An 11,762-nucleotide genomic window follows, 5' to 3' on the forward strand; every position below is an offset into this window, starting at 1 on the left:
CAGAGGTCCTGGAAGGTGGGCGTGTCGTCCGGGCAAATGAGGAAGAAGCAATAGAGACCTCGTAGCCCCGGGCAGAACTGTGCAGCCAGCAGAGGGAAGGGCAGAGGGAACGGCAGAGGGAACGGGCAGACAGGGCACACCCAGGGACTCGGTTCTTTCACCTGTCTGTCCCTCCGCAGCCTGGGAGCTGGCGGGGAATGAGGAGGCTCAGCTGCCACCTGGGTCCTCAGGAGTCTGCTGAGAAGGGCTGGTTAGGAAAGGGGTCCTCAAGTCGGGAGATCTGATGGACCCCGAAGACCCAGCCCCCATCCTTCCACAGGGCTTGGGTGACTTAGTACTTCTGCCACCTGGCTGGCAGCAGCTCTGATGACGGCCAGTGTTGGGTGGGAGAAGAGGGCTGGAGGGGCAGGCCAACAGCAGGAGACCAGTCTGACTTTGGCACTGGTCAGAGACCGGTCCTGACCAGTGGTCCCACGTCTGTGTTGGAAGGTGAGGGGCATTCTATGTCATGTCCATGGACTGTCTTTCTTCCAAGGGTGTAGGTGGCAGGCAAGGTCTGCCTCACCAGAGTGAGATACCCCAGGGGGCTTCAAGGATAGGACAGAGCTTCTAAACACTTCAACTGGTAAGGGTCTGGCCTTGGCCTAAAGGTGACTCTGGGGGACACACCCTGTTGATACTGCCAGGCGTACTTCCTTGGAGGAGCTGAATGTCGACCATGGCCAAGGGGGTCCTCAGGTCCACCTGGGTAAACATGCCAGGGCTTGAGGGTGGGCATCTTCCACCCCTCAGTTCCCTCAAAATGCATTCTCTTACATTTTCACCAAGGCTGACTGGCAGCTCCCCAGGGGTCTTCAAGGGAGGCCATGGCTTTCTGGTGCATCTCCTGCAAGTTCCTAGAGTGGAGGTGTCTGTGCCCAGCCACAGGCTGGGGAGGGACCTGCCTCTCTTAGCTGAGCCTCAGGCCTGGTGTCTCTGGCCTGGTCTCGCTGGCTGGTTGGCAGTGAAGGGTGGGCATCCGTGGGACGACCAGGGGCCTTCAGGAGGGGGAGTGGGGGGACACAGCCCTGCCTGAGCCCCAGGACTTTCAGCACATGGCCTCTCTCCCTCCTCCCAGGCTCTTTTGCTTTGGGTCTGGGCAGCCTCCTCTGGCCCCATGCAAGCAAACAAAATTCTTTGGCTGTTTACAATTTTCCACCCAAGCAGCCAAGATCAGCAAGTGCCTTTGAGGGCTCCACCCAACCCCACGGTGCCCCCTACCTGACCCCATTGCGTTTAGTTCTTCAGGCCCAGGGTCCCAGGCTCTATTTCATGCCCCTCCCCCAATAACCCACTGTCCATACTGGATAATAAGACCAGGATCCCCCCACCCCACCCCCTGCACCATCTTTCCAACATCCTGGGACTCAACCCCCAGCAAAAAGGACCAGGCTGTCCCCTGGTCCACATGAGTCCTTGGCATTGCCTTCCAGCTTCCAGATGTCCCCGGAGCAGGGAGATCCCCAGGGGTGAGAGCTCAGGTTGTCCCCATCCCCACAAGATCTCTTTTCTGCTTCTCAGTCCTGGGTCCCAGAGTATGCAGACCCTGGGGAGGGACTTCATGGAGCCAGCTCTCTAGGGTTAGTGGGTCACACTGGGCTCTGGAAGTCCCCAAGGATTCTGGATTCACGCAGCCTGGGCCTGGATCTCAACAGAGCTGAACCAACCAGGGGAGGCAGCGTGGGTGCCTGGTGCTGCCTGTCAGCAGTATAGCCTGCTAGGGCCTTGGTTTTTCCTTTTGGAAATAACTGGATTGTCGTGCCAAATGCCAGCACCTGCCTCCACAGTCCTCACTCTCAGCTGGGCGTGCCCCTTGCACCCTGCCTGGACTCGGTGGTGGTGTGACTGGGCTGGGGTGGGACATCCATTTATGGAAGACTGCAGCCAACCCTCTCGGTGCCCAGCCTGGGCTGGGTTGAGCCTTGGCTCCGCACTCACACCTGCTTTAGCCATCAGGGCTGGTGGCTCCAACCGCTGGCTCGACCTTTCCCTCTTCCGGCCACGTGGGGACTAGGACGTGCTACCCGGAGGAGGACTTTAGGCAAGGGGGGATAAGCGGTGGAAATCAGGCCCTGGAGAGCCCAACTGAGGCCTGACTTCCTGACACTCTGCTAGCCACGCCAGGGGATCTCCCGGGAAGGTCTGTCTGGCATTGCCCTCACCCACCCCCAACCTGGTGTCCAAGCTCCCAGAGGAACCCGTTGGCCCACCTTTTCGGGAAGATGAGCTCCTCCCCTCCTTGCCTTCTGAGGGCCATGTCAGAGCTGAGGTGGAGGGGTTGAGGGAGGGGCCACTGGGAAGCCTGGGCCTCTGGCTGGGGCCCTACCCCCATCCGCTCCGCCCCTGCCCTCCGCCTCCTGCACATTCCTCCCTGGCTGAGGTCAGCCCCTCCGGGACGGGGGAGCCCCCCCCCCCCACCAGCCACATCACAGCTCCTCACTCACTTCTGTTTTCTTCGTTGCCCAGCAGGGAGGATAAGGGGTGGGGAGAGAGATGAGGGGCCTTGGGGGTGGGGCCTCCCTCTCTCTCTTCCTCCTCCATAATCCGAGGGAGGAGGTGCCAGGAATGCAGCAGGGTTGACTCCGGTGGCACCCAGTCCTCATTAACATACATTAACATAAATGCTACCTTCCCTCCCTTGGCTTGGGAGCTGGGCAGGGCAGGGGGCGTGGGGTGGGAGAGGCCTCCAGGGAGCACCAGATGGGGGCTCAGGCTGTTCCAGGAGGGTGGACTGGAGCCTGTCCCAGGAATCCACCCCTATAGTAGCTGGGGAGGTGACTGGGTTGAATTCTGATTCTGCTGCTCACCAGCTGTGTGTTCCTAGGGGGAGACTGAACCTTTCAGTCCCCTCTCCACGCTTGTCCCGCGGTATTAAAGGGTGGGCCAGGCAGGTCTGGCACTCGGTAGGGTACACAGGTGCACACTCTGGCTGCCATCTCAGCGCTGGGCATCCTGTGGCATGTAAGCCCGTGGGCCTCGAGGGAGACTCACCACTGCCTCTTCCAGCCCAGCTTCACCGGGCCCTCTCTCTGGCTTGACTCCTCTCCTGTCTCCTTCTGTCCCCTTTCTTCCCTTACCCACACCCCCAGTCCCCAGGACAGCACTCTGACCCTCCCCAGCTGCCTAGGATTCCTTAGTCTTCCTCCAGGAGTCTCCAACCCACTCCCAGCAGTGCCAAGAAGCCCACTCGCTCCGCCCTCCAGAGAGCCCCAAGTCAGAGAGGCCTCTGTCTCCTTTAAGACAGAACAAGGCCCCACCTCCTTCCCCTGCAGCTTGAAGCCTGACCCCTTCACCTGGGGGTGGTCCCCATGGTCTTTCTGCCAGATCTCCTCCCAGTGCCTCCTCTCTGCAGTTACCCTACTTCCTGAGCTCCTCCAGCTTGGGGACATCCCAGGCTCTTAACCAGGGATTCACACACCCCTCCCTGGCTCAGCCCTGGCTAACCCTGCCAGAACTTCAGCTACCCCATTTCTGGGAGGTGACAGCTGCTTCTTTGCCAGGACTTAGCTTAGGCTGTGCCCTCTGCCCTCCCCTTTGCCACCTGCTGGACTTTTCCTCATTACTCACTACCCACTTTTCTCCGTGAAGCCCCGGATGCTTGTAACACCAGGTCCAGGCCACTCTGCAGAGCTTTAGGATCCGCAGCTGCCACTATCACTTGGGGAGCCACCAGGCACAGGGAAGCAAGAGATAGAGGAAGTGCCTGCAGGAAGCCCTGCCACCTTCCTGGGCCTGCTGAGCCTGAGTGAGGATGGGGGGTTGATGGAGAAGAGAGATTTCAGGTCCCTTCAGGCATCAGCCACTCAGGCCTTGACTCCCTCCACCCACAATGAGGTCAGAAAACAGGATAAATACCGAGGAATGTACAACTGATTTTTCTCTTAAATAAGATCACCTGTGAGGCTGCGTCTCCTGCAAGGGGGGGAATCAAAGCGGAGAAAAGAAAGAGATCCATAGCCTTGACCTCTGACCCCCTGAACACTAGTGCCCATCGCTGTGTGGTTAATGGAGGTGCTGACTGGCTGGCAGCCAGGGACATACTTGCTGTCACACTGCTGCACACAGACCTCAGCTGACTTGAGGCTCTCCTTGGGGGCGTGCAGGCTTCCCTTGTGGCTCAGCTGGTAAAGAATCCGCCTGCAATGCAGGAGACCTGGATTCGATCCCTGGGTTGAGAAGATCCCCTGGAGAAGGGAACAGCTGCCTACTCCAATATTCTGGCCTGGAGAGTTCCATGGACTGTATCGTCCATGGGGTCACAGAGACACGACTGAGAGACTTTCACTTTTTCACTTTGGAGGCGTGTTGGGACCTGGCTTCCCCTCTCCGTGTTCAAGGGGGGTTGGGGGAATGCACAGCCCCACGGCAAGGATGAGGTCCCCTGGGATCTCTTTTAGGGCAACAGACCCAAGGATTGAGGTCAGTTGTATGGGAGTGGGCCAGGACCCAAAAGTCAGCCAAGAGAAGTTGCCATCCTGTCCCTGACACCCCAGGGCAACCAGAGTCTGGCTGGCCATGCCACAGGCCAGGGAGCTGGAGTCAGGACTTGTATTCTCCAGCCTTAATAGCTGGCTTGGCACTCTGGGGTGGGGAGTGGGGGGGATGATTCTGAGGGGAGTAGGATTTTCTGGAGGAAATCAGGAGCAGCTATGGGGCTTCCCTGAACACAGCCAAGGGGTTATTCTAGGTCTTGGAAGCTCCTGCAGCCTCAGAGGCTCCAGTTCTAATGGGGCCTCCTCCCCTTTCTGTTCCTGGCATCTGGGCCTCCACCCACCTGATGGGGGTGAGGGCTCCAGCCCAGGGGTTGGGAAGTGACTGCAGGCCTGGACTGGCTTCTCCCACAGGGTCTCCCTACATCCTTTAGACCTCTCTGACTCTCAGAGCTTGTCTCTCTCTTCCCAGCTGTTTCCCCACCCACCCCACCAAAAAACGGGTTAAAAATAGTCTGCTACCACATCAGTAGTCTGAGCAACTATGTGGAATGGGACAGGCCCTCTGGGTGGTGGATGAGCTTTGTGGCGGTCCCCACTGACTGGAGACAGTCTGCCTCATACTGGGATCCATGGCTTGGTCTGGGAGCAGGAGCCTGGGTCCTCTGCCTGTCTAAAGGTCCTGAGCCTCATAGATGTAGCTGCCTACGGGTGGGGCCAGGAAGATGGGCTTTCTACACCTGGGAGAACTCCCGAAGACACACTGCCAAGGAGCACTGAATCTCTGGTTCTCCTTGCCCAGGGATGCAGCGTGGTTGGGGTCCAGCCCCGGACCGCTCTGGGTAATGGGGGGAATCCCTCGGAGTCAACTTTATGGAGTCCCTCCTGTTGGGATATAGGACACCTGGGATGTATCATCCCCTGCCTACCGCCCCCCATGGCTGGGAATTTCCCAACCACTAAAGACAAGGATGAATTGAGAGGCTGCCCCCGGCAGTGCTGGGACAATGGAGCCTTATGCTCTCAAAATCTGAGCAGGGGTAGGAGGACCAAGGGCAGGTGGGGGCCTAGCTGCCTGCACCCAGGGAAGCACTGCTTGCCAGGACCCCACCCAGACCCACTGCCAAGCCGGGTACAAGGGGATCCTGGCTAGAATCCTGCATGGCCCACTCAGGGAGGGAGACATTGGGTTCATCAGGCAGACAATGCCAGCTCCTGAATGGTTCCTCTGTGCAGGGTTCCCCCCTCAGGATGGAAGGAAGGAACTATCTCTGGCTCCTGTTTCCTGCTGGGCGGATATCAGGGCATCGGAACTCGCACTGCACCCCACCCGCTCATCTGGGGTTCAGCGAGGTCCAGGGCTGACTGCTGAAGGCAAGGGATCCAGGCTTGGGCGTGGGATTCTGTTCTAGTCAGTTGGTGCTCCCTAGCCCTCAGAGGCAGGGGTAGCAGGAAAGGCCCGAGGGACCGGGGAGGGGTTGGGGGGTGCCGCTGAACTCCTTCCGAGGGGGGCGGCCACAGCCTCTCATCGCCTGCCAGGACTCAGGGGCCAGGACTCGGGGGCCCGGAGGCCGAGAGGGGACTGGCAGGCGATGAGAGGCTGTGGTCCCAGGTCCCCCGGCCCTATCCTCCCACCCGCCCCGCCCTCCCCGCCTCGGAGGCGCCGACCCCGGCCCGGGCCGCTTTGTCCCGCCGCCACCCTACAAAGCTGCCTTTGTGGCCCGCGGCCTCCGCAGGACCCGATGACGTCAGCCTCCGTGACCAGCCCGGCGGGGCCAAGCACGGACTGCCGCGCCCTCTGGCGGCCGAAGGTGGAAGAGCTCGTCTACGAGCCCCGCCCGGCAGAGGGGGGCCTTTCATCGACCCACGGACTCAGCAGTCTCCCGGCTCCGCGGTGGTCCAGGGAGGAAAAAGTCCAGGGACCCTGCCTGGCTCTCGGGGCTCACCCACAGCCACTGTGGGTCACAGTCACCGTCATCTGCCGCTCCCTCCTCCAGCAACGCACGGGCACTTCCCATAGCTTCATGAAAGCCTCTGAGACTCACTGGACACTCCTGCTGCTCCCAGTGTGGAAGAACCCCTTAGGAGATGAGCTCCTTAAGAAATCGGCCCCACTGTTCCAGAAGGCTGCTCCAGACCCACGACTGCAGAGGCGCTAGGGGTCAAGGGGGAGACCTAGAGGCCCCAACACGTTAAGATGACTAGTCCAAGTGGGAAAACTGAAGCGATGGGTACTGGGCCTCAGTATGAGTTGAATACCCAGGGCCTTGCCACCAGTGAGGACCCAGGGCCAGACCACCACCACCTTAGCACATCTAAGCCTGGGTCTCTGCCGCAGGAGAGAAGAATGCCAAGAAGGTCTTGGAATCTTTTTTTTTTTTTTCTTTCTACGTTTTATTATTTCAAACCAGGTGAACAATTCCATAAAACATGTGAAAAAAGCAAGGAAGTGTTCAACGCTGAAGGACCCGGGCCTGGGGCGAGGGCATGAGGGGCGTGGCCCCTCAGCAGGCAGCGGCGGTTCCTAGGTTAGCGCTAAGGAGCTACATTTAGGTTAATGGAGCCAGGGCCCAGGGCCACTGGGGTGGGGCCCTCAGTGATGTTGGCAGTTGTCTGAACAGCCCTTGGAACCCAATTCTGTGGAGGGCAGGGTCAGGCTGCCACCCGCACAGGGGGCAACCAGCAGAGGGATGGGTGTAAACACGTAGACACACTCAAGGCACGGAATCACCGGAAAGGGGTTGGGTGGGTGCTGGTCAGGATCTGACAGTTTTAAATAGTTTTTTCTAAAAAGTTTCCTAGGTTTGCAGTTTTCTCTTTTTTTTTTTCCCCCTTTGACTTTCTTTTTTTTTTTTTTAATAAAAAAAAAAAGCTACGAGAATGAGCAAGTGGACTGTGGTCTTCAGGAATGGTGGCGTCTCACGCTTCTTGTGCTTTTTCCTTTGGGGCCTCCAAGTGGCTTGGGGCGGGAGGGGGTGGGGCAGGTTGTGGGGGTGGGCAGGAGGCTCCCTGTAAACATTGGTTGGGTCAGGGGCTGGTGTTGGGCGAAGCCAGGGGTCCCAGGCTGGAGAAGTGGGTGCCCCTCCAAACACAGGCCGTGGGAGACTCAGCATGGGCTCCCCTCCCCCATCATAGAACAAGACAATGGTTAAAACCAGAATGGAGGCCAGGAGGGGCTATGGGCACTCCCTGCACCTGGGGCAAGGGCAGGCTTCAAACAGGAGGCCTGTGGCAGCCCCTCCCCCAAGTCTCTGGAGCTGAGGGTGGGACTGCGGGGAGCCAAGAACAGAGGAGAGAAGGGGAAAAGCGGCCAGGGGACAGGCGGGGAGCGTGGTCCTCTTGCCCCCATCTTCCTCAGGGGCTGGGGTAGCAGAGTCGGCGGTGGCCCTGGAGGTGGGGGACAGTCAGGGCGTGGGTCGGGAGGGAGGTAGCCAGTGTGGGTCTCTCTGCCCGCCTCCCTAGACGATGACCCTTCTCCAGTTTCCCCACCCACTTGTTACCAGGGACATGGTGGCCGGTGTGTGTTGCTGGGTTACACACACACTGTAACCCCTGTTCAAGAATGAATGGGAGGGGAGACTGGAGCTCTGGGAGAGCCCTCCCCACCCACCGCTCCCAGGGCTGGTGAGGCCAGCCTCAGCCCCGGACCCTCAGCTGGGTCCGAGGGAAAGATGGCAGGGGTGAGCACGGAGCTGGTCGTGCTGAGTGGAGGGCGGCTGGGCCCCTTCTGTCATCTCGATCCTTCAGGCCAGGCCGGTGGCCTTGTGGGTGGGAACGTGAGTTTTCGCCAAGGAAAATGGGGACAGCCCTCCAGTTCTGTCCCAGGACACAGCCCGGTGCTTCTACTGTCTGGACCGCTGGGCCTCCCTGTGCCCCGTCCTCAGTGCCCCCTGCGCCCCCCATGCCCCGCGCCCTGGTCTCTCCCGGGGTCCGAGCTCGCCACCCCCGGCTGGCCGCCCTGGCCCTCCCTGGCCCCTGGCCGGGCTCAGCGGCCCTCCCTGACCCTCCCGGCCGCCCCCCGGCTCACCATCCTGCCAGGCCCCGCCGCCCTCAGAAGAGGCCGCAGTCCTTCAGGTTGTTCTTGATGATGACGTCGGTGACGGCGTCGAACACGAACTGCACGTTCTTGGTGTCGGTGGCGCACGTGAAGTGCGTGTAGATCTCCTTGGTGTCCTTGCGCTTGTTCAGGTCCTCGAACTTGCTCTGGATGTAGCTGGCTGCCTCGTCGTACTTGTTGGCCCCTGGCGGGGTAGGCAAAATGGTGAGGACTCCTGCTACGTGTGCGGCAGGCGGGCCCACCCCACAAGTCCAGAGAGGGGTCTGTGCGGCTGAACCAATAAGCCTGGATGTGTGACAACGGTGATAGTGCACAGGCACATGAGTGTGCAAAGAGGGGCACCTGACTGTGTGAGGGACGATGCCCAGTGACATGTATGGGGTACATGCCCGAGTGTGTTAAAAAGGGCCCTGGGGTGTACAGACACAAGTGTGTAAGCCTGTGAAGCACCAGCTGTGTGTGAGTGTCCCACAGTTTACCCTCCTGTCCAGTGGGGGGCGCCCGTGGGCCACCTGGTCACCACCAGCTCCTCCCCAGAGGCCCAGACCCCACACCTGTGTACTCAGGGAAGCAGATGGTCAGGGGGCTGTGTATGATCTTCTCCTCGAACAGGTCCTTCTTGTTGAGGAAGAGGATGATGGACGTGTCCGTGAACCACTTGTTGTTGCAGATACTGTCAAACAGCTTCATGCTCTCGTGCATGCGGTTCTGGGGGCAGGACAGTGCTTTCAGCACCAGCCACCCTGACCCCTCACCCCTGCCCTCCCTTCCCCGTGGTCTCTGGGCCTCTCACCATCTCCTCGTCCTCGGCTAGCACCAGGTCATAGGCGCTCAAAGCTACACAGAAGATGATGGCTGTGACACCCTCAAAACAGTGGATCCACTTCTTTCGCTCAGACCGCTGACCGCCCACGTCAAACATCCTGTGGACACAGCGCCTTAGCTCCAGAAAAGGGAGTTCTGGGAGAAGCTCCCTGCCCCATTTCACAGATTGACCGACTGAGGACAGAGGCCTGCTCAGGGTAAGGCAGCTGGCTCCATGGTATCACCCACACTGGCCCACTTTCGCCCTGGTTCTGGCCCCGCAGAGTGACTGAGGCTCGTCAGCAGGGCAGGTGGCTGCCCCATGGGGGAGGGGCAGCAGAGGCTGTGAGCTGCTGGCCACCACACAGCCTTAAGGAACTCAGTGTGGGGCTAGGGGATCCCAGATGAACCCTCTTTCCCAGCACAGCCCTCAGCAGACCCGGATGTGAGGATCTCTCCCCGTCACCCCCAAGGCTGGCTGCTCCTGACCCTGTTCCCTAGCCCACAAGCCTGCTCACTTGAAGTGTAGATCTTTGAAGGTGAAGTGTGTCTCCACGATGCCCGTGGTCTTCACTCGAGTCCGCAGCACGTCCTGCTGCGTAGGGATGTAGTCGCTCTGGGCGATGCGCTCCAGGTCGTTCAGGTAGCTGCAAAGGGGTATGGGGGCGGGGGGCGTCAGTGGAGGCCAACTGGCTCCTTGCCCTTCCGTCCCTTTATTTCTCAGGCATAGCTTCTGACTCTTCTTTATTTATTTTTAACTGAAGGATAATAGCTTTATAGTACGGAGAAGGCAATAGCACCCAACTCCAGTGTTCTTGCCTGGAAAATCCCAGGGACGGGGGAGCCTGGTGGGCTGCCGTCTATGGGGTCGCACAGAGTCGGACACGACTGAAGTGACTTAGCAGCAGCAGCAGCAGCGGCTTTATAGTATCATGTTGGTTTCTACCAAACATCAACATGAATCAGCCATAGGTTTACCCGTGTCCCCTCCCACTTAACATCCCTCCCACCTCCCTCCCCATCCACCCCTCTAGGTTGTTACCGAGCCCCCAGGTTTGAGTTTCCTGGGGTCTTACAGCAAATTCCCATTGGCTCTCTATTTTACACAGGTCCCTGACTCTTAACCCTTGCCTACACTGCATTCACCACTCAGCCGAGGGGCAACTCTGAGGCCAGCCAGCCAAGCCCTAGCACCCAGGTTGGAGGCAGGCCTGCCCCACATAGGATCCAGGGTGGTGGAGTTGCAGGAGACGGTGGTGGGAGGGGGCAAATTAGTCCTTTGGTGAGGGAGGCAGGATGCTAATCGGCACAATTACGGCACCCGCCGCAGAGCAGCCTGGCATGTCCCCTGACCCGGGGCTGGACAGGTTGAGGCCTGCCAGGCCCAGTGGGCTCTCTGCCCAGCGCCCAGTAAAATATGGGCTCCTCAGGGGAAGGGCATAACCACTTGCTTGGCAGGGGTCCCAGGGGCTCCCCACTACCAGCTCTCTTAATTAGTATTAATGCCGCCCTGGCCTAGCCCTGAGACTAGCTCAGCTGCCTGCCTCAATATCCTTGCTGTGCCCTCAGGGTTCGGGTCCAGGCCTCCCAGTCACTGCCCAGGACCGATGTCTTGCTCTCGGGACAGGGCTGCTGGGGCCAGCTCTTGGCTCCCTCACCGGCAGCTAGGCCAGAGGGAAATGACTTCAGAGACGCAGAGACCGAAAAGAAAAACAGGAAGGGCTATGGGGAACTGTGACGCATGTGCTGTGACCTGCAAACTCTACCCCGCGCCCTACGGAGAGCCTCCAGCCTCATGGTGAATTCCACACCAGTTCTTCCCTTGTCTGCTACCAGGGGGCTCACCCCATGGACCCAGTGCCCTACGGCAGCCTTGTAGGATTGCTGCGAGGAGGGGCTGCAGGACCCCTGGACCCTGGAGTGTTCCAATCTGCTCCCCACCCCTGGGTGATTTCATTGTAGCATAAACCTGCCTGGGAGGGCAGGGCCCACGTTTACCGCTGAATCCCCACACCCAGAACAGTGCTGGGCACGCAGTGGGTGCTTAATGTCTGGGGAATGAAGGACACGGATGATACAAGAGTGGGAAGGGGCCGGAGGGTGGTCATAACCAGGTCCTCCTTGAGTATCGCACGCCCTGAGATGACAGGGGTTGATAGGAGCCATCCGTCCCTGCAGGCAAGACCCCAAAGCTCTGCTGGCACTGAGAGCTTTTGACTTCTGGGAGTAAACCCCCCCAGCCCCTCTACCCCACCGTGTGTGGCTGTGACTCCGCAGCTCCTATGGGGGGCGTGCTCTCACAAGGGCATTCAGGCCACTGCAGGGAGGGTGGGAGGCTGTCCACGTGACTAGGGCAAGGCTCAGAAATCATGGCCAGGCAAGACCGGCCTCCCACCCAGCTTTGGGGAGGTCCAACAGCCCCTCTCTGGGTG

The 11,762-nt window shown here is 59.7% G+C and overlaps 2 protein-coding genes across 11 annotated transcripts in view; both read right to left on the reverse strand.

Moving 5' to 3' along the window:
- Positions 1-2,390, reverse strand: part of SEMA3B (sema domain, immunoglobulin domain (Ig), short basic domain, secreted, (semaphorin) 3B) — an 11,201-nt gene extending 8,811 nt beyond the window's left edge. For 6 of the 10 annotated variants that reach the window (XM_010851820.1, XM_010851818.1, XM_010851827.1 and 3 more), the window contains exons 1-2: positions 2,250-2,390; positions 162-247 (exon numbers count right to left, since the gene is read on the reverse strand). The gene's annotated coding sequence lies outside the window, so the exon portion shown is untranslated. Of the gene's footprint in view, positions 1-161; positions 248-669; positions 745-1,979; positions 2,075-2,249 lie in introns of all 10 variants that reach the window. The other 4 variants (XM_010851822.1, XM_010851821.1, XM_010851823.1 and 1 more) reach the window with 4 other exon arrangements.
- A 4,448-nt stretch (positions 2,391-6,838) lies between these two features.
- The window catches only part of GNAI2 (guanine nucleotide binding protein (G protein), alpha inhibiting activity polypeptide 2), a 20,675-nt gene continuing 15,751 nt past the window's right edge, over positions 6,839-11,762 (reverse strand). The window contains exons 5-9 of the mRNA XM_010851828.1: positions 9,849-9,977; positions 9,320-9,449; positions 9,081-9,234; positions 8,497-8,710; positions 6,839-7,856 (exon numbers count right to left, since the gene is read on the reverse strand). Of these exons, the coding sequence (XP_010850130.1) occupies positions 8,520-8,710; positions 9,081-9,234; positions 9,320-9,449; positions 9,849-9,977 (604 nt within the window). The 3' untranslated portion in view covers positions 6,839-7,856; positions 8,497-8,519. The remainder of the gene's footprint in view (positions 7,857-8,496; positions 8,711-9,080; positions 9,235-9,319; positions 9,450-9,848; positions 9,978-11,762) is intronic.

This window comes from Bison bison, unplaced genomic scaffold (genome assembly GCF_000754665.1).
Source record: "Bison bison bison isolate TAMUID 2011002044 unplaced genomic scaffold, Bison_UMD1.0 scf7180017864304, whole genome shotgun sequence".
NCBI classification, from domain to species: Eukaryota; Metazoa; Chordata; class Mammalia; order Artiodactyla; family Bovidae; genus Bison; species Bison bison.